A 27,836-nucleotide genomic window follows, 5' to 3' on the forward strand; every position below is an offset into this window, starting at 1 on the left:
TCATCAGATGCCTGGAGGGGCCCAGACCCAAAAGATTGAGAGCACCACCTGCGGCCCAATCCCTCTACTTTTCCAGCTGGATGACTGAAGCCCAGAGAGGAGGAACCCTCCTGGTTGCTGCCACCTCCCCCTGAGATGGATATGTCACTGCCCTGGCAGGGGAGATGGAAAGCAAATCAGAGTTCCTCTCCAGAACTGGATGGGGACCCTGACTCCACGGTGTGCCCCTGCCAATCACCTTTTGGGTTTCTGTAGAGCTTGTCACTCACGCAAGTCATCTAACTAGGGCGTCCCACGCATCTGGTGAAGGAATGCTCATCACCCTTGGGGTCTTCCAACATGCATGCGTGGGTGTGGGGGGGAGATTTTGTATTTCTTTTTTGAGGTACTAGGGCCTGAACCCGGGGCCTCGCACATGCTAGGGAAGTGCTCTACTTCTGAGTGACATTCCCAGCCCTGTTGGGATCTCAAATTATTAATCTGTTAAATCCCTCAGTTAGGAAAAAACAAAATCCAGTATTTATCTTCTTAGTCTTTTCTAATAAACAGTAGCTCCAGGTTACCTCATGGTTGAGGAATGAAAGGAAGAAACCGGAATCACTGAAAGAAACGAGATGGTCCAGACCTCCTGATGGCAGTGAGGAAGACCAGTGCTGGAAGACTAGTCCAGAAAACAAGCCAAGAGGACAACATCAAACCCAGGCAGGAGTCTTGCTCTCCTCCCAACTTACAGGAATCACAGGGGACAGGAGGAGCCTGGGAAAGGACCCTGCCACGCAGTCAGTGAATCCAGATGCGGGGAAAGCTTGGGACAGCTGACCTTGTGACCTCGCCAGAAAACTTACAAGGAGGAGGAAACAGAAGTGGAGGGGACCAGAGAGCTCTACTAAGGGACACATTGAGAACTGATTTACAGAACTTATTTTAATCCAGATTCAAACCTGCCGGGAAATTTAAGACACTGAGTGAGGAATACTTGATAATATTAAAGAAATGCTCTTAATTTTTTTATGATAATGGTATTGTAGTTATACATTTCAAAAGTCTAGACAGCTGGGATTTGCTTGAAAATAACTGAGGGTGTCATGGTGGTGGGTAAGTGGGCTGCAGTAGGTGGAGCAGGACCGGCCACGTGCTGGTAACCAGTGAAGACGCCCGTGGGCGTCTGTCTGTGTACTATCATCCACAGTAAAAAATTAAGAAATGAATCTCTCACTTAACACACACAGAACCGTCCTCAGTGGTGGCCTTGGGGAGGGAGGGAGGGGACCTTTCTACTGTTTGGCTTTGCACTGCTTGGACTTGACCCCATGGTTTTGTACTAGCCACCCAAGAATGTAAACTCTTACTACCCCCCCACAAAAAAACACCACCTAACTTAAATAACGAACTTCAAAGTGAGCTCTTGATCATCTTTTCATCCAAGAAATGCCTTTATTTCATTTTCTTCCAAAGAACAGTTTAGGTCCAGCAAACGAGTTCCTTCTCATCATTTGAGGAGGGCGGTGTGTGCAGATGGAGGGGACCCATCTGTGGCCCTTGGGGGCTCAGAGGACACGTGCAGTGCACTTCAGTGCCAGTGTCCTTAAGTATTTAGGGGTGCTTGTGTGTGTGTGTGTGTCGGGGGGGGACTGGGAGGCAGATGGGGCCACGGACACGGTAGGCTGTGGTGCTAAGCCCTTAGGGCTGCCAGACAGTTTCATCTAAAAACCCGATGTGGGGAACATGAACAACAGCCAGCCACTTTCCTTCAATCCAATTTTTAGGCAGTTGTAATCGATCAACTTACAAATCGACTGGCTGTCCGCTCCACCTTCAATGGCCTTCTCTGTGGCCACCATGGTCGCCTCCAGCAGGGGTGGGTTGGCCCACCTTCTGGCTGGCAGCAGGTCACTGCAGCTCCTGGAGCAGCTGCAGCACGTTGCTCGCGTAGGGGCTCTGCTGCTCAGAGGCCGTGCCCAGCAGCACAGGGCGCAGGCTGGCGTGGGGGGGTGTGAACTGCAGAGGGCAGTGGAGCTGGTTCAGGAGGAGCCAGGTGGAGTCTGGGTCCACTTTCATCAGGTGCAGGAAGACACTGTGGGGAGAGGCAGGAGTGAGGGTGAGTCTGGGAGGGAGCCTGCATGGTGGAGTAGGGTGCTGCCTTCACCCCAGCAGCTGTTTACTGAGCTGAGAACTCGATCATAACAAATGCTCCAACAGCACAAGGAACCCACTTTAGTTCCTAAGACAGGGACATCAGATGGTCCCAAAGCCCAACAGGAATCAAAGTAAACAGTTTCATATCCACTGACACAGAGTAAAATAGTAATTAGGCCGAGCAGACAATGTTGACACTCAACAAGCTCTTGGCAAAGACACGGGCTGAGTTTTGGAGTCTAAAGCTGGCATTTTGAAATGAAGAAAAATGACAGGGCCCACCCCTCATTACAAGCCCTCAAGGGCTCAGGCAGGGTGGGGGACTGCAGAGGAAGCACGTGGGTCAGACCCACAGTGGGCTCCTGTCCTAGCCTCTGGGCTTCTTTGTCTCTAGGGTCTTGCTGCTCAGTTGTACAGCTGGACCCTCTCTGGCCATGAAGAGTCCTGGATTCTTGGTGGTTCTGACACTCGCTCGGGCTCCCTGGAGAGGAGCCCACAGCAATTAGATTCAAAAGATCATACAGCGCTCCACAGGCTGGCAAAGGGTCCTTTATTTTCCGGGGACAGGACCAGCTGAGGCCTGCCAGTGACTTATAACAGTGTCCAAGGGCCTGGGCCACCACATAAATGCCAAGGATGAGATTACAAGGTTACGTGGCCCTTGCCTCTTATCTGGTCAACTCCTACTTCGGAACCATCAGTTGAACCCAGGACACTATGGCGGGCAATCCTCACACACCTAGCTCCCACAGCAGCTTGGAGTCTGGTTGTTCAGTCCCAGGAAGGATAAGGCCCTCCCTGCTGGCCTGCTGCCTCAGCTCGTGCATCCCCTGCTAGTGGGACTGCTGTCCTGCTCTGTCCAGGTGGCTGCCCCTTCCCTTTCTCTTTTACCCACCCTTCCCATACATGCTAGCGGCTTGTCTATGACCATTTCCCTTCCTCACAGTATAAGCTCCTCAAGGACAAGGGCCTTGGCCATTTTGCTTGCTGCTATTCCTGGCCACCTGGCATGGCCCATGATAAGCATTCAGTAAACATTCAATGATTAAACAGGTCCTCATTTTCATGTGACTTTGGCTTATTTGGTGGCTCACTAATGACTTAAGGTGACATCCTTCTCTGGAATATTTACATCCCGTGAAAGGATATGAAGGAGAAATCAGTTGCTTATCATCAGGAAAGGTATAAGGGGCCAGGCATGGTGGTGCACACCTGTGATCCCAGTGACTCAGGAGGCTGAGGCAGGAGGATCACAAGTTCAAGACCAGCCTGGGCAACTTAGTGAGGTGTAAGTCAGTGGTAAAGCACCCCTGGGTTCAACCCCCAGTACTGTGCAATAATCTATACATATAGACATATATAAAAGTAAGAAATATTAACAGTGTTCATGCTGTGACATCACTAGCTATGGAGGTGCAGGAAATCACACTTGTCTTGGACTTGGTGTCCTCATTTCTTCAGGGTTTCGATGAAGTAGGAAACACAGATCAAGCCCTAACACGCGAACCCCCCTCACCACTAAAGCTACACTCGGCCCTCTGCACCCGTGCATTCAACCAACCGTGGATTGAAACTATTTGGAAAAAAACATAGTGTCCATGCTGAACATGTACGGCCTTTCTTCCTCGTCACCATTCCCTAAACGACAGAGTATAGCAACCATCACACAGCACTCACATGGTGCTAGGTGTTGTGAGTCATCAGGAGATGATGTAAGGTAAGGGAGAGAATGTGTGTGGGATTTATGCAGACACTGCGCCATTTTATACAAGGGTCTTGGCATCCTTAGATTTTGGTAAATGCGGCAGGTCCTGGAGCCAACCCCCACACATACTAAGGGACAACTGTACATAGTACCATTTGATGGATGGTATTTTACTTCCCCCTCCCCATTTTATTCTTGACAGGTACTCTTGGGAGCCCCTAGCATCCTTTTTGAGCATCAAATCAGAAATTAAATGCTGGCCAGCCAAAAGTCAATTCTTGGTTCTAAATTTTATTAATCTGAAAAGTCTATGCCCTTAGGGGATTCGGGTCTTATTTTCTGAAGCCAGCTTTGCTTCCTCCCCTGGGCCTGAAAGACAGATGTGAAGGAGGTTACTAAGGGAGGCATGCAGGGAGGCGAGGGGGCACTTCAAACATTTCCCTGGCCTGTTCTGTGCCCCAACAATCTTAGTTTCCTGTGCTTAGGATAATCGTGTGTTTATAACCTGCACACTGTTTGCTGGAGAAGTGATTAGAATATTCTAATTCATTGTTTCCACTTCACCGCAGAAAGGAGATGGGGCCTGCGTGGGAGACAATTTTTGTTTAAAAACAAAAATATCTTTGATAATTAGAGTGGCAAGGGAAATGATGAAAAAAACGCACCCCAAACAAGAGGCAGATTTCTGTTTACACGTGACACAGTAGACGGTTTTCCCTGGTGCCAAAGACTGTTAGAATGCAAATGCTTTCATTTCATTTTTTTTCCCCTTCAAGAACTGGAGAACCCCTTCTCCAGCTCTGGGTGGCACTCCTGCTTCCAGGACTGTTTGTATCTGGGCAACACCCAGCAACGCAGCAGCAACAGTGGCAGTGGCAACGCCTGGTGCCACTGCCCAGTTCAGTCATAGTGCCCTCTGACTCATGTGGCATGAAAAGGTGGCAATGCTCACTTACTGAGCCCTTTTAAAAATGTTAAATGGGATGTTGTATTCTTTGGCAGAAAAGGAAATGGCAAGAAGCCTCTCTCTGCCCTGAGAGATCTCCAAATAAAATGCTAACAGGAAGCAAAGAAAAAATGTGTGCCAAGTTCACCTTTTTTATTCCTTAAGATCCCAACTCTTGGAAGAATTGTTTTGGGTCTCATTTCTTTGCTCCAGAACGGCAGGCAACAACTCAAGCTCCTTCCCCCACTCTGAGGCTTGGAGCAGATTACTTAGCCTTCTGAACCGGCTTCTTCTTCTTCCAAAGGAGGATGGCCACACCCGGGCCACCCTCCCCACAGGTTTATTCTGAGGCTCTGAGGAGAGGTGCGGGGAAACACTTTGAAGTGTATAATGAAAACACCATTCTTTCCAGAAAGAGAGAAGACTGTGTGTGTGTCTAAGGAATAATTATCACTACCAACTACAGCAGCACTGCCACGCCACGGGTACCTCTCAGACACTCTGAAAAGGGCAAAGCATCTGTCTTTTGTCTCACTCATAACCCTGCCAGGCTGCCTTGGTGGGGGTCCTGATTCTTAGCCAATGGGGTTCTAACTTCACCTATTATTTTCAGGAAGAAACAAACGCAGGACTCTCTGCCCTCCACATGCCTGAGGTGGGGCGCAAACACGGTGCCATGCAGGCAGATGGCTGGCAGGCGCAGCTGCGCTCTTGCTGGGTGAGAGCTGCGCGGCCTGCTGAACTCTAAACACCGACAAATTCTGAACCAGGACCCTGTTTGGCTTTAACTCCTGGGAGCTGAGCCTGAGGACCAAGAGGTCTGGTCTGAGCACTCAGAAGCCAGGCTTTGTCCCAAACTCGGCTCCCATTTTGTTCTGAGGCCAGTTCCTGGCCAGCCTGAGCTGGGAAGAGGGGACTCTCAGAGTGAAGAGCCCAAAGCAAAAGCTGAAGTCCTGGGAGGCCAGTTCTACATAATTGAAAGTCAGAAGACAAAGGCAGGACCTCTGCTTTGAAGTGACTGGGGTAATGACCTGGGAACTGCTCCAATATGTCTCGAGATGTGGCAGAGATGTCTGTTGAACATGCCAAAATGACCAGTTCCATCTTTTTTCAAAGCCAAAGAGAAACACTTTTATAAAATATATGTACACTATTTAACTGATGAACAAAAATTTCTTTCTCCTTCCCCCAGGCCCAAATGAGTGGCTCTGGGGAGCACAGTTATCAAGAGATTACCTGGTCCCCTGAGCACAGGGAGGCGCTCAGCTGAGCCTCATGCCTCCACGTGTCCCGAGGCCAGTGATTATCTCTCAATAACCTGTAGGGCCGTGTAGCTTAAATGATAACTTGACTTTAAAAAATTTAGAACTCGCCGTTAGGCAGTTTCTAAGCAACCTCTGTTTCCATGGCAAAGAAGCCTGGTGTTTATACTGATTTTTCACTTAAAATGCGGTTTTATTGAATTTCACTTCATGCAGGCAGCCATTTCCCTGCACTTCAGCCCCATCTACAATTGACGGGTATCAGTAAGTACCTAATAAACTCCAGATGCCCAAACAACAGAAGCTGCTCATTCCTTCAGGATGGTATTGGGGTGCTCGGAGGGAACAAGCTGGGGTGAGGGGCCTGGGGAGGTGGGGAATGTGTTCCTGGAATCCACAGCTGGGTTTGGGTCTTATCTCTTCATGGTTCATCAAATATTTACTAGCACCTGTCCAGCCCAGGCTCTGTGCTAGGGCTTAAGATACAAAGATGGATAGACAGAGGCTCTGGTCTCACAGACCTGTCTGGCTGGGAAGGCAGATGGATCACAGAGGCCCATGTGGCAATATGGTGAGGGCCATCCTAGGAAGCATGTGGGTGGGGCCAGGGAAGGATTCCTGAGGAGGGACACGGCTCCCCTGTAAAGAGAGGTGTGGATCAGACCAGTGCTAAGGTGCTTTCCAGCTCTGAGGGTCCACAGCAGTTCTCCATCATGAGCGCTGGGTTGTACCCCTTCCCACAACATGGTGACACCAAACAGAAATCCCCTTGCTGCAGAAGCACATAGTACAAGGTGTATCCTCACCATTTCTGTCTAGACAACATCTGCTCAAAGGGAACTCTAGAAAACCACCAGCCAATCAAGGCCCAGTAAGGCTAAATAAACTGTAACTGAAACGTGGGGCTTCCGGCTCTCCCGGGCAGTAGGCTATTCTTTCTCTGTCAATTACTTGCTTGAGGGGTCCGCTGTTCCTTGTCTCTTTCTGGATTTATAAAATGCTCTCATGAGCTGTCAGGGTAAATGCCAGTGGTAAAGAACTTGCAGCTCTGTGATCTGTTTATTTATTTATTTATTTGGGGCTTCTAAAGAAGTTACTTAGGGCTGTCTCCTTAGGAACCTGACACAGGCTATCTCTATACTGGCATGAGTAAGTGTGATCAGGAAAGAAACGCACTTGTCTTGTCGGGAAGCAGGCAAGGCCACAGTGCTATTCCAGCGCGCCTGTCATTCCTGTGCTGGTGGAACAGCCTCCACACCCTCTTTCTCTGGCCACCTCTTCTCCCATTACTCTGTGCACGCCGATGCTGCAAATGAGGCTCTGTGTTGCTATTTAAACAAATGGATGCTCGGGGTGCCGACGTGTCCTAGCCAGCAAACGGTGGGGCTATGTTTCCACACTCAGTAATTTACTCTAATGGGTCTCGGTTCATTGGTTAACCAGTATTTCAAGCCTGTCCTTTCTTGCTATTCAATTTAGCTATCTTCCCCTGCACGGAGGTCGTTTTTTGTTTCTAAATGTTGGAAATGGAGGATTATGACTGGAAGCAACGATTTACTTTCCAAATAAATACTACCAATTACCTCTGCAGCTATACATACTCTTTAGACTTAACTATATTTACGTGTTCAAAATCATTCATCTATCGATCTAACTCCAACACGCATACTCACACAGAGACCCTTATTAAAAATATTCAAATGCAACAAGGACAGGATTTAAAACCACAAACACCAATAGAAGTGTATGATGCTAATTGTGCCCTGAAAGTACCACAAGACAAAGTGTCATAAATGCAGTGGAATGACTCCACTGCCTTGTGCATATTTAAAAGGATATGGCACTGAGAGGCCCAATCTGTTACAGACAATTGACTAAGCCAGAGCCTAGAAGGGTTTAAATCCCACTGGGCTGGATTTAAAAGCAGCCCCTTCCATCTGGTCAGCTCCCCAACCTCCAGGCTTCCCAGCCTGACCCCATGGTGATGCTGCTGGGCACTGATTTCAAAGCAGCCTCCTGTGCTGACAGACCCTGGCTTGGCACTGGCTGGCTGCGCTCAGGCCGCAGCGGCTTCCTGGCCTCCCTGCACACACGGGCGTCCGGGTAGCAGCTTACATATTTTGCCCCCTCCTCTCAGAAACGTTTTCCTATCAGCTGGGTTTTGGCGCAAAGTCTTAAGATACCTTAAGAAACGGCTCTTGGAAGCGCCTTCTGTATTTACTGCGAGGATGCTGAGGACATTAGTCACAATGGCGCCCTGTGCTCTTCCCAGATGACCATGGAGGCATTTTCTTAAGATTCAGTAACAAGGACAGCTGTGCTGCTTACTGAGCTTTCTTTTTCTAAGCTCTTCTGCCAGTGTTCACTGGAAGTTGCAAAAGAGATGACATTTCCTCCCTCGCTGTCTGTTAGGGATTGCAGAGCCACTTCAAGTTCTGCATTTTACACATTCACTTTGACTCTGGCTTCACCTTGCTTTTGCTCTTCTTGTTTTTCCTTTTAAAAAAGTCCTTTGCTTGTTTCCTTTTTTCTTTATTGCACACACTTAGTTTATAAGACTCCCCAAAGTCATTTTCGGAATTAAGGAGAAAGTTTAAATAATGCTTAACAACTACTATTATTGACTTTTCACTCTGTGGTATTATTTCTTGTGTTGAAAAATGAATATACATGACTTTACTGAACCTTATTATAATTGTATTAGGTAGAAAACAATAGGTAGGATTACTTCAGTCTTGTAGACGAGAAAGCTGATACTTGGAGTGAACAGCAATGTGAGGCCAGCTCTAACTTGGTATTCATCTCTGAAATCTTCAACTCTCAGCACAGTGCTTGGCTCAAAATAAGAGATCCAATAAAAATGGTCTGTCTTGAGCACCTAAGAGGCGGCAGTGACTGTGCAGGCTGCATTTACTGTATGTCTGGCGTGCAGCTCAGTGCTGGAGCGCGTGTCTCACACCCTGGGTTCAACCTCAGCACCTCCCACCAATCTTTGAAATAAATGCCCACATAGTAAGACACTTGGGCCATTTCCCTGGCTACTTTGCTTGGTGCTGAGATTACCACATTCGTGACAGCCTCTTAGGTGTTCGAGACAGACAACAGACGGGCAAAATGGCTACCCTGTGGTCTGCCCAGGCTTTTGATAACTGCAATCCACTTTGCGGAGGCAGCACAGCCGGCAGGCAAGATCTGCCATCAAGGGCATCCTGTTCCTGACCCAGCACTGCATGTACATCTGGAAATACACCCCACTGGGCGGTCGATTATCAGTCACATGACAACCCCGAAGAAGCAGGGACAGGACTGGTAGCATCTGATTGAAGCAGCGACAGGACTGGTAGCATCTGATTGAAGCAGCACCGAGGTCCCTGCCTTCAGATCTGAAACCCAGCAACCCACTTTGTTTGTAATCTGCATGGCAGATGTCTCTTCTCTCTGACACCATGAAATCAGGCCTATATATGCACAGCAAACAGCCTCAGATCTGAGTGTATTTTTAGAACAATGGGCCTTGAAGAGAAAAGCAGGAAAGCCTGTCAAAAGATGGATAATAGGAAAGCCAACTACTTGGGTCTGGATTTGTCAACTATTAATCAAGTGTCAAAAGGAAAAATATTAGAAGTGTCCTCATTTCCATGCTGGGTGCAATCTGAAGGGGAAACAGTTCTGTAGCCCAACCTCAAACAAACTGCCCACACCATTTAAGGGAATAAGCCACTCATTCCAAGCTCGGCTGAGCTAACGGATCACCTCTGTGGCTCCTGATCTGTTCAAATATAATAGGCCTATGTGTGGGTGAAGACAGGAGCTGGGCTCTGACGGGGATGAAATGGACAAGCCTGTGCCAGTCTGTGTTTGTCCAGGGTTTGAAGGCACCGCTGGTTCTTTGATGGGCGGGGATCCTACTGTTAGAAAGAGAGCAGGGAAGTCAGTCAGTAAATGAACCTTCCAACCTGCCCCACTCTTGCGCAGAGGGGGTGGGAAGATGTGGCACAATTAACATGAAAAAGACCTTTCAGAGGTGAAAACCCCTGCTCAGGTTTCAGTTAAGACTCAGAAGGCTGGCAAGTGAGGCTGCATTCAGGTGGGTGTGTGTGGAATCTACACATAACACGAATTTGATAAATTTATACACATAGCCCGCTCTGTGTGCGTGCCTGCATGCAAGTACCTTAGAACACAGGTACAGTGAGGCACAGGCTTCGTCCTCTGTTGTCGGTGTCTAAAACAGTGCCTGGGACATACAGCCTCCTCAATGATAAGCAGAATGAGTGAGTACTGAGGGACTTTCCTGGACAGGTCAAAGCAACGTGTCCCACAAAGAGACCCTATGAAGAGGATGGCACTGTCACTCCCCATCTACGGAGGAAGGAAATGAAATGCAAGGAGACTAAGCCATTCCTTCAAAGGCTGGTAAGATCTGAACCTAGGTCTGTCCAACTCCAAGACTGCTGCCTTTGCTCTCATACACAGTGGCTAGGCAGAGGAAGCAGAGAAGGCAATGCCCCTCCTCCAAAACATGGAGGACTATAGCAGCACAGCATCCAGTACCCGCCTGGCCAGAAGGTGCACCAGCTGGTCACTACCTGTTGGTGCCCTGCATCCCTAGCTGGGCTCTGGGGTTGGCAGGTGGGAGTAGAACTTGGTAGAGACCAAGCAGTCAAAAGGTTTTGTTCCTCGATCATTAATGTGCTGGGCAGGGACTGAATCTTTTTAAAAATAGGTCCTGCCTAGTTTTGTTTCCTTGTAGTCCAGGGTGAGGCTTACTGGATGATGTAAGATCTCACTGCAAGACAGGGAGTTTCAGAGGCTGGCCCAAGGAGTATGGTTTTAATGGAGCTGAGCCTGGCTGAGTGCATGTACTGGCTTAAAAGAAAAACAGAAATTTGGGGTATATTCTTTCATCTCAAATTCCTTTCATGTATGGAAGGGAACAGTTCCCTGGTCAGAAAAGGCATAGAACTGTGGAGACCCACTGCATGCTGGGACATATCCTGAAGGCTTCTGGGGCCACCTGGGAATTAAAATCAGTTAAGTATGCCTCTGCACTGGGCTGAGAAGAGGGTGTGTCTGATCCCACTGGTTATTTGTAATGCAATGCTTACCCTTAGGGACTCTGCCTATTTAGAGCTCCCGGTATACTGACCCCTCCTCCCACACCCTAAATATGATTTGCTCATTATCCGTTGAAGTTATTTAACTGAATGAACTTTGGGGAGCCGGTTGTTTTTTGTTTTTATGTTTTGCATCTTCAGTTAACAGTGACACCTGGTGGAAACAAGCAGCAAGGGTATACCCCGCCCCCCACCTCCCCCAAGTTCCAAGATTTATGCCCCCTCCTTACAAGGCACATTCACTAGATAAAAGCATTAAACTAGAATGGCATCTCTGTTCTTAGCGTTTACAGCCTTGGTTATATCAACCACCCCCTGATCAATTTCCATTTCCAGAGTTTACAGCCTGGACGTAAAAGCCTGCCACAAAGGCTATATTTAATATGACAAATTAAAAAAGCAAACACAGGCTTGGTCATTCTTTGAAGCCAGGAAAAGCAAACAAGAGGAAGGAGAAACATGGCTGTAATGCACACATCAAGGATTTCCGTGCAGGGCCAAGTCTGCCTCCATTCCAACACGATGACGGCCTCAGGTCCTAACCCCACCTGCTAGAGGGGCCCACAGACCACAGTGCTCATCCACCTCCTTGCAGAAGGCAGGAGGCCTCCGAGCAGCACCTGCTCCCACAGGTTCCCTCAGCCTCCCGCAGACAGAGGAGCCGGCTGGGGACTGCACCAGCTCAGAGGGAGCCAGTCATCTCTGGACAGCATTTTGACTGGTTCTTCTCAATACTAAGTGGAGGCTTGGCTTTTTGTAAACCCCAACAACAGGGCTCCCTATACACAACAGTTCTCTCTTCTTCCAAAAGAGTGGGTGCATATGTCACTGGCGATGTGTGGAGAATACGGAGGAGGGGCAAGAGTAAAGATAGGGGACCGGCACAGAGGCTTCTGTGGTTGTTCAGCTGAGGGGTGATGGTGCCTGGCCCACACTGTGCTGGGAGAAGGAGAGAAGCAGTTTTAAGAGACTTTGCAAGAAGGCAGATGGGCTTCACTCGTGCTAATGTATGTGGAGTGTGAAGGAAAAAGAACTAAGGACAAACTGGCTGGATGGTGGGGACCCCACCTTGCTCACAGACGTGGCTCATCAGTACCAGTGGGTGTGATTGTCCCCGCACTAATGAGCCCACCATCACCCTCTCTCAGGCAGTAATTCAGCTCACAGACACCAAGTTTCCTATTGTCTCAGGATTCTTCTCCCATTTAGAGAGCTTATTAATTTCTGAATCAAGATGCCAAATCAGCTCTTGATCAAGGACAACACTGATTTTTCCCCCGACTTCAAAATAAGTTTGCAGGCGATGTGTGTGAAGCAATCAAGCCTGCTTCCTCCCCCTCTGCTGCAGAGGGAGGGCCTGAATGGAATGCTGGGGAGCAAGCAGAGCAAGCAATGCAGTGGTGCCCTGGCTGCTCTCTCCTCCCCAGAGGCGCCAGACGCCACCGAGGGACTCAGCACAGTCTGATCCTGAACCTAACTGCGTTCAGTAGCGGCAAAGAAAATCAGAAATGAAAAAAGAATGAATAATGAATATTAGTTTGTTTAATGGCTCTAAACTTGAAAGATGGGATGTGGTGGGTATAGGAAAGCACAATGGGCCAGGGAGGTGAGATCAGAGCTGTGTGACTCTTGGTCTTAACAGGCAGCCAAGAAAATTTACTTCACGATAAATTCATTCATCACAGCATTATCAGCTTTGGGGCACTGCCAGAGAGGACCGTGCTAACCCCAAGTCGGTTCTTTAAGGAATAGGGATGCCAGGGATAGGAAGCTCCTTGAGATGCACCCCTGTGCTCCAGAAACTATCACTGGTTCTGGGTCTATGTGATATGATAGAAAAGGGACAGGAAAAAAAAAAGACTACTGGAGAAATCAATAGCAAAAACTGCAAAGACAATAAATCAATTCAAAAAGATATTCCTGTCATTCCCAGGGTGTACCAAGTGTATGAGGGAGCAAGACGGTTCTCCCCATTCCAGCCAGAGAAGCCTATAATGGAATGGAGTGACTCCCAACTCCTCTCCAAGCAAGGGTTCTCAGGGCACTGTCCCCAGGAGCCCAGGAAGGAGGAGGGACTCTGCTCAGGGACATGAAGCTGGCAGACCAGATAGTCTAGGCCCAGCAGGCACCAGGGGATACCTCTAGAACACTGTTGCTCCTAAATGAAAGAAGAACTGGGGAAAGGAGGCCAGAATGCACTGACTCTCAAGTTTGGGGATGCTCTCAAGCTGCTGTGCTCAGAGTTTCAGCTTAGGAGAAAAATCTCTTAGTACTCACAGAAGTGGAAATTCTACTAGTTTCTTCTATTAGAGGTAATGCAGCCCTTCTCTAATAAGCATGGTCAAAACTCTTAGAAATCAGAATCATGTCATCTCAGAATTAGACAAGGCCTGTGCAGTTGTCATTGCTATTGTTTGGGTCCCAGATTCCTGCTAGAACCAGATGGGTGGTGTGGACTCTAGAAACAGCACCTGTGTGCTGCTGGCACACACAGCCAATCCTGCATGCAATTTCCCATCATCCTAGATCCTTGTGGGGCCTGGGAATGGCAGATCAGTAACCTGGAGCTTTTACTTTGAACTGGAGAGAGCTGAGGCATGGACAGGTGCCAGGACCACAGGGTCACCAGGAACAGGGCCTAGAGGTGAATCAGCCTCTAACCAGGAAGGGGGCAGAGCCCCTCCACCACATGGTGGTTCTGCTTTTTGCCCCTATGAAATTGATGCTGACACTGCAGCAGAGGAAAAGATTACTTGCAAAGAGAAAGGCATCTAGTAAAAATACCATTTTTAGGGTTGGCACAGCTAAAGAAATCATCTTAACCTGGCAAGGAGAGGGAGAAAAGAGCAGAGATGCCTCAACTCTGCTTGCCATTAGCAAATCATCTATAATTTAGAACAAACGTAAAGAGATGCGGGTGATCAAGCAGACGTACCTCCTGGCAGCCTCTTGTAATTTCACGGGCTGTTTGGTGCTGAGGTAAATCAAGCAGGCATCAGCCACTTTATTCAGGTCACCCTCACCTGCAGAGAGGAAAAACAAAACAAAGCACTGACCCTCAGACTTCATTTGGGACAAGCAGCAAACAATGGCTGTCGGGGGGAGATGGGCACAGGGAGGCAAGGCTCCCTGAGCTCTATATTCCACCCTGTGAATCAGGATGGCATCAAGGTAAACAGACCGATGAGGCCAAAGTGAGACGAAGTGGGCGCACACGAGGGAGCATGGCAGGACCAGGCAGAGCATGGGGGGCTGAGGTGGGGAGGCGTCAAGGGGTGTGGGTTGCGGGACACAACACTGCAGCTCTGTGTCCCAGTGACATGTGTCAGTACCTACCTAGGTCCAGTCTTTGGCAGAGGGGGCCCAGGCCCTGTAAGACAGCCAGCTGCAGTTTGAAGGCCAGCGTGTGTGAGTAAACTGGTCCAGCCCTGGCACTGATGGGTGCCTGGGTGACTAAGGAGCCAGTCAGCTTTGGCAAGACATCTTTGCAGAACCGGCTCCGAAGAAAATCACCACACTTGCCTCCCAGTGTCTGTAAAACCTGCAGAAACAGTCCCCAGTCTACTGACTGAAATCGCCACGGCAGCAAGGGGGCTAAAGAATGCCTGGTAATTCAATTCCATCTAGGTCTCTACTTGTGAAAAAAAAAAAAAAGAATTACTGCTGTTAATTCCTTGCCCATGGTTTGTAATTTTGACAGTTATGAATTTGGAGGTCTTTGCTCCCAAGGCATGGCTGCTTCTACCCATAAATACAGATTACATGGAGAATAATTCAGAGGAATCTTGTGTTGGATGAATAATATGATTAATATCTTGATTTTTCCTCCCTTTCTGTTTAAAAAAAGAGAGAGAGCTTAAAGCAATTCACATAGATCATCTCTGGAATCTTTCTAACATCCCTTGAGAAAAGACTTGTGCTTTTAACTCTAGCTAGCTGAGCAGACACAAACACAGGGGCTCGGCTGCTGCCACAGGAAGGCATTGGGAGGGGAGAACCAGGCTGAGGTCCCTGGCTGAGCCAGGGCCAGCTCCGTGGCTGGAGTCGACTCTGCGTTCCTTCTGTTTGGCTACACAATCTCTTATGTACATCACCCTCGTTCTATCTTTCACAACAGGCGGTTTCTTTGCATGTCTCATTTTAAACTTTCTCTAGCAGAACATATTGAAATGTTTTGCCCTGCTGCACAAGGCTGAGTATACAGGAGAAGAGAAATTTCTTTAAAAATTGGCAAGTAAGGCATAACCGGTGCACAGAGCGGCTGCCCACTTTGCAGAGAACATGACACTCATTGCAGGCCCCTCAGCTGGACTGCACAGGCTCTCGCCGGCCTCAGGTGTCATTAATGTGTCTGTGTGCGGAAAGCAGCCTCAGTTTCAGTGCACACAGTGTGATGGTTTTTTCATTTTTCTACACTCGCTGTCATTTCAGATAACCTATTAATTTTCATAAAGGAAAACGGTGCATTTAAATAAGATTTAGTAATACTTCCCCCTCTTTCTCCTTCCCCTTGACATACACACAAACACGTCATTGTATGCATTCTGCTTTGGAAAAACATGTTAACAATTTTATGTGTTTGAATGTAAACTGGTATTTTGGTCTTACTACTTTTGCCAAGTATATTCAGTGCATTCTCAGCTTCCTTCGTATCCCCACGTATTTTTTTCCTTTGTCTCGTTTTGCTCTCCTGCTTCTAATTTACGATAGCTTGCCATGGTAAATGTATCTCTGTAGGATGTCATAAGTGCTTTTTAGAACAAAGAAGGATATAAATATATAAGCTAAAATACATGTGCTCATATAAGCCAAGCTAAGTCAAGGAGAATAACACACTGCATCTACACAGGCTTTCAGCTGGTTAAAACACTCCATCAGAGTCTCATTTTATCTCTGACAACCTTATGAGAAGGATGGGATAGGTATTCCCAGGCCCCTAAAACGGGTGGTTCTGGGCTTCACCCAAAGTGTTTCAGCTGGGCAGAAGATGCCCATGCTAGCTTCACTAGAAACCTGGAACCATGTGCAGAGCAAGGAACATGAGCATGAACTCATGGGTCTGGGTATGTTGCTCACTAGCTGTATGATCTTGAGACACTTCCTTAACTTCTCCGAGCCTGTTTTCTCCTCTGCCAAAAGTGGAGCCCATACGCTTACCCTGACGGATATGAGAGGAGCTCACATGTGGGGAAGTGCCAAGTTCACCACCTGGCACATGGCAGATGCTCAATAAAAAATTGATGGCCTTTTGCTTTACTAGTTCATCCTGATTCAAATTCAAAAGGAAAGTGACTTTTCTTTTCTGTCCTTATTTTTCTACACTTTCTTCAAGGTCTGTGACATGCAACCAACAGAAAAGAGATGCAAAGACCTTGAGGACCTCTGGGCTGACAACCTCCACCCCCTTGATGGACAGTGAGAACCTCAGTGCAGTACCTTGAAGGCCCTGAGCACTGCCAAAGGGCCATCATTTGTGAGTCGGTGCACCAGTGAGGGCCAGGACCGATGAGCCAAGGGAAGGAGTTGGTTCTTTTGTGACTGCAGAACCACGACACACAAGTTCAGCACATCCAAGACCTGAAAAAAGAGACATGATTTCATTAGATGGTAAAAGTTTGAAACCAGATACTGGGCCTGGGTCACCATTTTAAGAGTAAGGTTGAGAAATATATAGAGTAACTGTTTACTATAGGCTAGGTTGGGTACTAGGGAGACACATAGGGAGAAGACAGACAGGCTTCCTTGCCTTCACAGGGTGTATGGTTAGCTGGGGAAAGACCTTAATTAGGTAACAACCAAATAAAGGGAAGATTACCAATTGTGTCAAGAAGGAAAGTAAAGGGCGGAAGGGAAGAACTAAAGCAGAGACTGCTGGGAAGGCTTCTGAGGAACAGCTCCTAAAACAAGACCTTAGAGTTGAGCAGGCATTAGTCCTGAGCAGGGTGGGTGTGTTCTACAGCTGGCACCACGAGGAAGACCCTGAGCTTGCTGTGCTTAGGAGATGAGGACAGATCCTATGGCTCATGACTGAGGGGCTGGGCCACAAGAGGGTCACACTAAGAGTCTTTTATTTTGTACTAAGAGTCTTTTATTTTGTACTAAGTGCAGTGGAGAGCCATCCAAGTGTTTTGAGTAGGAAAGTGACATAATATGATTCATGTTTTAAGGTCATTTTAGTTGCTGAGTGGAGAAGGGGCTTGAAGGGGACAGAGAAGTGAGAAGGAGGCTGTAGCACAAGTCCACAAAAGGCATGTTTCCACGGGATGGTGGCAGAGGCAGAAAAAAGATTTGAGATCTGTTTTGGAACTGGAACAGCTTAACTTGCAGGAAGACTGCACAAAGGGGAAAGGAAGAGGTATCAAATGCAGCTACTCAGGCTCAGGTACAGCAACATGAGAGCAGCAGGTCCACGGAATGCGACAGGGGTGATGGAGCGGGAGTGAGTCGAGGGGCCTCGTGGATTCAAGTGGTGCTACTGCTGCCTGGAGACCCAGGCTGGCAGAGAGGCCTGGGGCTAACCTAGATGCACCTGACTGCTGACGTTCCTAGAGGACGTGTTTCCTGATCTCTTACTTTTCTGAACACAAACAATCTGCAACAGTGCTGCTGGGCAGCCTTCACAGTGCTCTTGAGGTGTGCTGGTCTGTAAACAAGTCAGGATGGCGCCTAGCAAATGTTAGAGTCTGTAAACAAGTCTGGATGGCGCCTGGCATTTTGCCAGGGGGAGTGATTTATGAAGAAACGCCAGTGAGCCATTAAGTGTGGAGATTCCTGATTGGTTGACTGCTGTATCTAGTTTATGTTAATTAGATAATCTGTGTGGAATGTATAAATACCGCTCCTGTCCTACAATAAACGGCTCCCATTCCTGCTGTATCAAGGTACACAAGTTGTCCCCCCCCCGCCCCCCCGTTAGTTTGCTGCAGCCGGACTTGGTAGAGGTGCGTGTTGGAGCACAGAGGCAAGTGAAGTCCACCCTCACTAAGCCTTATTGGGAGCCTACTCTGAGACTGGAACAGAACCAGAAGAGGTCCTGCCCTTGGGATGTGACTGGCAAGGAAATCAGAGAGCTCAGTAGTAGAGAGGAGAGCAAAGTACTGTAGCAGAAATGGTTTTGGCATCCCTGACTGGCTCTGAACTGAGTTCTGTCAGTAACTGGAAAAGTTAGATCATATTTTGCTAATTCAAAGATGCACACGTCCCCTTTTTGTCTGAAATGGTCTTCTCCCTGCTTTTACTCCTTTATATAATGACTCCTCAACCTTTAGAAATGTTACCACTTTAGAGAGGCCTTCCTGGGACCAGCTAGTCTAAATCAGAATGTAAGCTCTGTCTTACTCAACAGGGTTTGTTGTAGAGTAGGTTCCCAATTCACATTTGGTTAAATTACTATTTTCTGTCATAGATCCTGCTTAATACCTTCACACCATTTCTCCTGGACTTGGAGTGTTTGTGTACTGCCCCACGACAGACAAGAAAGCTTCATGAAGACAGGGATCATGCCTTTCTATACAGCCTCTGCTTGACCTGCACAAATGCTCAGTTAACACTTAGTGATGAATGAATGATTATATGCCCACCTCATACTAATAGTTTTATCTTCACAATCAACCAACCTGTGAAGTAGGTATCCTTGTTTCCATTTTACAAAGACACTAAAAGGCCTGAAATGGAGAATTGACTTCCTTGAGGTCACATAGCTGGTAAGAAGCAACACCAAGAGTTGAACTGAAGTATGTATGTCTGACTGCAACATTGACACCCTTAATTACAGTGTTTATACAGCTGCTACAAAGCCTCCATGAAAGGGAAAATCTGGAAGGATATTCAGGAGTTTGCTGAATGTATCAAACACCTACATTGAAGTTTTATGTGTAACACACATTGGAAAAGCACTTGCTGAATGGAATACAAGGATGCTAAAAGGAGGTATTAGGGAAGACCAAACAAGTTCTATGAAACTCAGACTTAGGCGTTTCCTACCTGTGAGATCATCTGTGGATCAGGGTTTCCTACCTTTGCCCCCTACCCCAAGCAAGCCAATGTGCTCTCAGCGCTAGAGTGAGTCACTAAGCCAGTTGTTTCTGCCCCCAGCTTGTAGGTCGGGAGGAATGTTGCTTTCCTTTTGGGTGTATGATCTCTGAAATGATTCTGAAAGCAATGGCCCCCACTAGCACCTCATCCCACTGTCCTGTGATTTATTCCAAGTCTTTGCTGATGGGGTGTTTACTTGGGAAACTGCCAACAAACAAGTGTGTAATGTTACAGAAAGTGCTGGGGCTTTTCCTAGGATGAAAATAGAAACAGAAGCAGAGATAAGGGGCAGGTTTGCAAAAATGACCACTTTAAAGTATTAAAACCCTCATCCAGCATCTAGTCAGCTCAGAAAATGATATCCTTTTAAAGCAATGACTTTCTTTCTTTTGGAGATTCAATGAATCCTCATAACTTTGTGGTTTTTTTTTTAATGTAGGGGACTCAGTTCCCTCTCGGCATCTGAGCTGACACAGAAAGATGTGAAAATGTCATCCCTCAGATAAATTCCTCTTGATGCCTTCTCTTAGCCACCACACATGGACCAGGAGATAAGGGAAGTTCCTTACTTATCCACATAGTCACTGCCAGCCAGACTACACCTCAGTCCTGCTGCTCTGTGAATGCAGAGAAGGGGCTGCACACTGACCTTCAAGCGGATTTTCAGACTTTTATCCGACAATAAGTGAATGCAGCGCTCCATCACGTCCCTGGCTATTTGGATATGCACTGGCAGTGGCGGCTCCACATCTGGAAGGGTGTCATTCTCGTCCACCTTGGGAGGGTCTGATAACTCCTCTGGAAAAACAGCATGATTGGTGACAGTGGTTTTTGAGAGGTATCCAAATCCAGCTTGATCCTGAGCTTTATAATCAGAAATGACACTTACAGGAAAACATCTAGGAGCAGATCTTAAGGAAACCATCTGAAATTTGGGTCAAGCTGTACAAGTCAGGATATTTGCAACAGCATTAACTACTAGCTAAAAACTGGAAAAAACTCTTTTATGGTTTAAATGCGTCCCCTCCAAAGTTCAGGTGTTAAAATTTAATGGCCAGTGTGATGGTATCAAGAGGTTGGGCATGTAATAGGTAGGTAGGCCACGAGAACTCCTCTTCATGTGAACAGGATCAAGCCTCTATTATAAAAGAGGCTTCCTGCAGCTCACCTGTATTTCTGCTTTTTGCCTTTGAGCACAAAGAGTTCTTCCCCTAGGGAGGATGCAAGAAGGCACCATCTTGGAAGCAGAGAGCAGCCTTTATCAGGTAACTGAGCTACCAGCACCTTGATCTTGGACTTTTCAGCCTCAGAACTATAAGAAAGTAAATTTCTCTTCTTTATAAATTTCCCAGTCTCAGGTACCATGTTCCACCAGCACACCACTCTCTGTCCACTCACAGGGGAATGGCTTTGTAAACCCCTGTCCAGCGCAACAGTGGTGAGTTACAAGGTCTCTCAGATTTATGTTTATCAGGGTTTTAATGACAAGGGGAAAATGCATGGATTTTAATGACAAATGAAACAACACCTTGTTAAAAGAAAAAGGTATGATATTAAAATGTGCATGAGCACTATGAGAAGGAGCATGACAAAATATCAATAGTGGGGTTGTGAGATATTGGGTGATTTAAATTTTTTCCTATACCTTTGTTCCTCTCTAATTTTCAATTAATAAATATTTAAATAAAAACCTATGAGGCCACAGTTCTAATTTAGAGTGCTGAAGCTGGGTTTTCTCTGCCCTCTTTTTCCTTTTGGTCCACCCTTGGCCTAGAGGAGTTTGCACCCATCTTTCCCACCAGCCCGAGCTCTTCCACTGCCGGTGTCAAGCCTCACTCATCTTTGTGCAAACTGATACCAGGACTGTTTGTTGCGAGAGTACATGGGGTTTGGCCAGAGGGGACTGATGCAAGTTTTGCTTCCACAACCTATCAGCAATTTATCTCATCCTACATTAGCTTACTCAGATAAAAGGGGAAAAGCATATATATCTCATCTACTTGTTCAGACACTTAAATGACACAATGTCACCAACTATTGCCATTCTCTCACTGCCTAAAGAATTGTGTTGCATGAGACAGGTGTAAGTTTATAAGTTAAAACAACACCAGAAAGACTAGGGTTGCACGAAATCTAGGCCAAAATCCCTATCCTGAAAAATTTTCCTGTCTACCTACAGCCTCACTCACCCCTGTCCCTAAACCCTTATTACCAACGGTACTCATTTCCGCTGAGCTGAGTACTGCCCCTTAATTTTTTTCCTATTTCAGTTTCCTCTACTGGAAAACCAGAATCTTACAATAGAGGCTGCACCTTTCTCTAAGAGATGCTTAGAGAAAAAAAAAAGATAAATGAAAATCCATTTGTAGAATGCTGGGATTTCTTGGAGGAAGGGACCTTGGATAGGTGCTTTTATGTGGTTAAAACAAAATGCTCTTGTCAAACCAGCATCAAGCCGAACATTCTTCATAATGCCAAGTATGTGATGTGCACTTGATGAATGGTAATTCTAAGAATGCTACGGCTAGGCTTTTTCCCCAGAGCAGGGTTTGTTGTTTGAAATTCACCTACTGCAGAATGTTATTTGAGGGATGTGGATTTTCTGGTTTTGGAAGAGGGTTTGATTCATTCTGTCTGCTTTAGCCAGCATCCACTAGAACCGGAAGAACCTAATCGTGAACGAAGAGCTTCACTGACAATGCTTAAAATTTAAACCAGAATGGTAAATCTGGATTACAAAGGATCAAGATACATTCCCTTCTTCAGGGCTCCTAGGTTTGGGTAAGGAGTATAGTTCACAAAAAGGATTGACTGGATCAACAAACAAACCTGAGTAGAAAAAGCCTGTCAGATATCTTTCTAATCAGAAAACTCTGTCCTTGGGGACAGCAATGACTCAACTCTGCATTAATCATTATTTGTGCTCTGTGATGCTTTTCTGTTTAGAAGAAATTTGTTGTAGTTAGTGCATCAAACTCCTGTTATCCTGGAAGTATTGGCTTCAGTTCAACAAAATCTCACAGTATAGATTGAAGGAGAAGGGAAGATGGAGGGGGGCTGAAAAAGGGGGGGGGGGGGAAAGAAAAGAAATCTGCTCAATTTCAACCTAACAAACTAATTTGGGACTCAGTTCAATTTAGGATAGTTCCGAGACCACCAAGCTCATTATGACTTGGCATTTTATATTTGCAGAGGAGATTCTAATAATTTATTAATCCTTTTGTGACCTGAAGCTCCAGATTGAGTTTGTGAATAAAACAAGAGGCCAGAGCTGCTACTAGCCTGAACTTTCTTTTCCTTTATCATATAAACAGGTAAGAATCTCTTCCTACCAATAAATAAATAGATAAAGCATATGAAGAGACAATGGGCATAAGAGAACAATGTCATGGAAAGAAGCATAAGAGAAACATATTCAACTTTACCTATTAATTTAGGAAAAAGCAAAATTGGTAAAAGCCAATGTTGGCTAGGTTATGGTCAAACTAGTATCAGTCCTGCACTGCTGAAGAAAGGTATAAATTGATACAACCTTTCTGGAAGGTAATTTGGCAAGCATTAAATAAGGTTCATATCCTTGACCCAGAAATTCCACTTCTGGGAATTTATGAAGAGATATGCAAGAAGGAAAAGATCATGTGCCCAGAATCATCCACTGCAGCTCTATTTATTACAGAGAAAGCAAAGCAACCTCAACTTCCCAAGGGGGAATGGATACTTAGCAGCAGCTATTAAAACATTAATTATAAAAACTCCATAGCAACATGAAGCATTGCATATAACTAGATGCAAAAAGTGTATGCTGCATTTAAACTATGGCTGCAGGGAGCTGAGGGCCTAGCTCGGTGGAAGAGCTCGCCTAGCATGCACCATGCCTTGGGTTCCAACCCTAGCACTGAAAACAAACCAAAACTGTGGCTGCCATCACCTATGAATAGGTTTGTAATAAAACAGAATGGAAAAAGATCACACAGAAAAAGGAGAATGGCTATATTAGTATGGTGAGCTTATGAGTGATTATTTTCAAACTTTCTGGAATGACGTTTCATTATTTTTACAATAATTTGTTTCAAAGAGAAAGAACTAGTTAAGGCAAAATAAATAGTAGTTACCTTCTTCATTGTCAAAAGCTGAGACGTTTCCCTCTGCCACATCCTTCTCTTTGAGGTAGTTCAGCACAAACTGTTCAATGTCCTCCGCCGTAGTGCTGTTCTCAAGAGGTGCTGCTGTTTGGCATGAATGACTTCCCTCTGCCTCTAAACTTTGCTCTTGGAGTTGCCCCATATCTCCTGTGTCTGGGAACCACTGAGCTGTATGTAAATAGTATTGTAATGATTAGCTTGATCATTAATAATAATAGGCACTAGTAATTTATAAGTAGAATAAACTCTTTGCCATGGCCTGCATAGCCCCCCACATCTAGGCTTCCCTGCCTGTCTCTACATCATTTTCTACCATTCCGGTTACCTGATAACTACATTCCAGTTCTTCCAATGTATCAAGCATTTTCCTCCATGAGAAACTGTGCATGCCATTACTGTTCAAAATACTTCACTTCCCCTTTAACCTTACCTCTAATTTGAAATCACTTTTCGTCTCAGTATAATTAGAACTTGCCCAGTAAAGCCATCCCTTCACTCCTCACTCTAACTCAGATCACTTACTCAATCTCTTCCCTAGCACCATGTCTTTCCCTTTTATCAACTCATCACGGCAGGTAACCATGTGTTTACTTTGTGTGTATTGCCTGGTATCTGACTCTCCCCTAGACACATACTTTAACATGGCTAGCATAGAGGGTGGATGCTCAAAATATATGCTGATTGAAAAAAACATAGAAGATTGGAAAACATGTACAAGTGACAAAATTCTGAGTATAGGATACTGCTCAGTAGTAAAGACAGGCTCCACAGCACCTTGAGAAAGGGCAGTCTCACCTGTATTTCCACATCAACTGCCTTGGAAGGCTGGCCATTGTTCTCCAAAGCCTTCCCTTCTTCAGTGATGCTCTAATACCTCTGGTGTATTATCACATAACCAACCTTAAACATCACTGACTCCAGGGGTTTTCATATCGTACCTTGATGTCCCAGGAATCACAACAGGGAGGACACCATTTTCCCACGTTAAAAGTGGTGGTGGTAGATCCTGGGGTCTCCATTTCTTCTTCAACCAGAGCAACTCTAATTTCATCCGTTTTTTAAATATTAAGGTCCCTCAAAGGCTTAATTTCAAAAAAGACCTAATACTTAATAAAATAACAACAAAAATCCCATCGAACTGAGAAACTCTGCTGTGGCCCAGGGCCTGCCTTCTGCAGACAGCAGGGAGAGACTGGGATGGCCTTTAGCACCTGCTAACCTCCTTTTTATCAAGGAGCATTTGCACAGGGTCAGAGTGACAGCAGATGGAGATGACAGGCCAAGGAGCACAGAGCAAGAACTTGAAACAAGGGCCTTCGATCCAGTATTTGGAGGTTCCTATCTAGAAGAATCAATTATGACATCTCTTTAATGGCCCATTCCCAGGTGTAAATCAGATATTAAGTTCATTCAAAGGGATTGGTTCCTAAAGAGTTAAAGCCTGGACCCAGCATTTACATGGTTAGGACAGGACTCGCTGCAAAGATTATTTCTAGATTCTAGGCTAGTGCCAGATGTTAAAATTTCTTGGCTCACTAATGGCTTTTAAACATACGAAAAGAAGCTCAAACTCACTCTTAATGCAAATTGAAACTACAATAAGGTACCATTTTTCTCCTATTGGATTAGCAGAGATCAAAAGCGTGGTAATATACAGTGTGGGTGAGGGCGTGGCAAAATTGGCACTCTTTTACATCGCTGGTGGAGTTTAAATTGGTACAACCTCTTAGGAGAGCAATTTGATACTCTCAATCAAAAATCTAACTGTAATATCCTTTAAACTAGCACTTCTTTCAGGAATTTACCCTACTGATAATATTCACCTATAAAGATATCTGCTGCAACATATGTGTGCATGTGTGTGTGGTGGCAAAATATTGGAAACCACCAAACATCTCCTAAGAAAGGGGTGGTTAATAAAGAATAGTGCAAGGGCTGGGATTGTGGCTCAGCGGTAAAGCACTCCCCTAGCTCGGGCAGGACCCAGGTTCGATCCTTAGCACTACATAAAAATAAAGGCATTGTGCTGTGTCCATCTATACCTAAAAAATAAATATTAAAAAAAAAAAGAATGGTGCATCCACACAGCAGGATACAAGGCAGCCGTAAAAAGAATGAGCGGTCCTGTGTGGGTGGATGTGGCACAATCTCCAGGTTCTGGAGTATCTGTCATTAACATTTTCTCATTTTCCAAGTTATTCTGTCTTTTCCTATGATGAATAGTCAGCCCATCATTAGCTGTGGGTAGGCAGTGATCTTCTGCTGGCTCTTGCCCTCTCTATGGCACCTACTGCCTTTTAGTCACTGTAGGCACCGCACGGTGTATCGTCCTCAGTTTCCTAAAACATGTACTGGGTTCTTTTAAGACCTAAAAGGTCTGTGAGAGCACACTGCCACTTTCGTCTTCAAAGAGAGGCCAGCAGTTAGACAACTGAGGACAAACTGCAATGCTAGCACCAAATGCTACTTTGACTTGTGAGTGATGGTACCAACTCCACTACTTACTATTCAAAATTCAAGTGTATTCTTGGCTATTTCAAGACTTGCAGAAATGTTATCTCCAGTTTTGCTTGTTCTCTTACAATGTTCCAGAGCCAATCTTGATCATCTTCATTTTCCCTTCTGCAGGGGATACCCTCCTTCCTCCACCTCAACTAAAAAAAAAAAAAGGCACTACACAGGATTTGACTTTCCTTCTTTAGATATGTCCAAAGACATCAAGCAATCTAAAGCAATTCAATTTTCAAGACCCAAACTGAGAAACCTCTCAGGAGGATATATTTCATAGGCCTGTTTAAACCTCAAACTGAACCGCAGTGTAGTTCCCCAAGGCAGTGAAACTGGGGTTTATGTGGCCCCCGGAGCTGGTCCTAGTCTGCGGTTGTCCGAGCAGCTTTGCAGCCAGCCAGTCCCAAGAGGCAGCTCCATGAGGGCTGGCCTGGCTGGGCTTCATTCACAGCTGCCTCCCAGTGATTGTTGCCATCATGTAAGACTGTGAATGACTGCAAAGTCAACTCCAAATTCCTTTCCTTGGCCTAAGAGGCCTGGAAGAATTTGCCCTCCTTTCCAAACTGCACCTTGTACCACTCTCTCCACAATGACCTCTTTTCTATTCTCAAATACCCTAATCCTCTTCTTTCCTCTAGGCTTCATACCTGCTGTTCCCTTTGCCTCAATATTCTTACAAATCATATAAACCTCATGACAGCCCTGTATGTACTGATGGGCTCTCCTCATCCTTCAGGTTTAGTGTCATGTCAGTTTTAGTGTCATGTCACTTTGACAGGTCCTCCTTGACCACTCCACCTAAAGCAGCCTGTCTCTGGTACTCTCCTGCATCCAGGAGCTGCTTCCTTCACAGTGCTTATCACAGTCCGCAGTGAGCTTGTTTAAGGATTTGTTTATCATCTCCTTGCAGTAGCAGGACGGTGCTGAGTTTATTCATCTTGTCCATAGCTGTATTCTCATTACTTAGCACAGTATCTGACACTTGGCAAACACTTTTTATTGTTAATAATTGAGAACATTTATGCTGTATATAAATGTTCATGAATGAATGAACACTGGAAATAGCATTACCTAGGGGGCAGAGCACAGTCCCTGCCCCAGTTACTTTCCATGAGAAAGTCTCTTACATGGCCTTGGCGTTTCATCCACCAAAATGAGATCAAAGACCTTTCCACTTGCCTCAGAAGCTATCAGTAGTACTGGAATAAACATGCAGATATGCTCTCTGGATAAAAGGCACCGCAGTTCATTGTTTTTTCCTTCAAAGACTGATTGTCCAGTTGAGGGATTCTTTTTCTTGTTGTCCAAAATTTTGACATTCTAACGGTAGCTAACATTTCCAATAGGCACCCTATAACATCTGTGGGAAGAAAACTGCAAACCAACTCACTCAATTAAAAGGTTAAAAGGGAATTCTTAGGTCTGCTCTGACTATGCGTAGCTATAATTTATTATTTCTGTGGTACAGGTGATGAAACCCACTGAGCTACATCCCAGCCCTTTTTATTTTTTGAGATAGGGTCTGGCTAAGTGGCTAAGGCTGGCTTCAAATTTGCAATCCTCCTGCCTCAGCTTTCTTAGTTACTGAGATTGTGGGCATGCGCCACCATACCAGCTATGTGTAGTTATTAAACGAAATTAAAAATTCAATTTCCCAGTAGTATTAGCCACGTGTGGCTAGTGGCTATTGTATCAGACAGAAAAGATATAGAGTAGTACCATCATCACAGAAAGTTTTATTGGACAGTATTGTTCTAGCCATCTGTGGACTGAATTATTCATGCTATTTCTGTTCTCCATTAGCATAGATACTGCTAACACTAAATATCAGCAGTAGCAATTTGGTGTATTGCAAAGAATACAATTGTCATAAATCCTGATTTTTATCCCTTATTAGTTGTGTGACCTAGCTAAATAGGATCTCACTGAGCCTTGGGTTTTTTGTGAAATAAAAATGTTTATATTTAGCTTATAGGGTTTATATCC

At 45.8% G+C, this 27,836-nt stretch overlaps 1 protein-coding gene across 3 annotated transcripts in view; it reads right to left on the reverse strand.

Moving 5' to 3' along the window:
* Positions 1-1,409: 1,409 nt before the first annotated feature.
* The window catches only part of Tti1 (TELO2 interacting protein 1), a 47,214-nt gene continuing 20,787 nt past the window's right edge, over positions 1,410-27,836 (reverse strand). For all 3 annotated transcript variants that reach the window (XM_076851832.1, XM_076851835.1, XM_076851833.1), the window contains exons 3-8: positions 23,313-23,510; positions 19,850-19,998; positions 16,603-16,743; positions 14,503-14,707; positions 14,102-14,189; positions 1,410-2,074 (exon numbers count right to left, since the gene is read on the reverse strand). In XM_076851832.1, coding sequence (XP_076707947.1) covers positions 1,891-2,074; positions 14,102-14,189; positions 14,503-14,707; positions 16,603-16,743; positions 19,850-19,998; positions 23,313-23,510 — 965 coding nt within the window. In that variant the 3' untranslated portion in view covers positions 1,410-1,890. The remainder of the gene's footprint in view (positions 2,075-14,101; positions 14,190-14,502; positions 14,708-16,602; positions 16,744-19,849; positions 19,999-23,312; positions 23,511-27,836) is intronic.

The sequence above is a fragment of the Callospermophilus lateralis genome, chromosome 3, assembly GCF_048772815.1.
Source record: "Callospermophilus lateralis isolate mCalLat2 chromosome 3, mCalLat2.hap1, whole genome shotgun sequence".
Classification (NCBI taxonomy): domain Eukaryota; kingdom Metazoa; phylum Chordata; class Mammalia; order Rodentia; family Sciuridae; genus Callospermophilus; species Callospermophilus lateralis.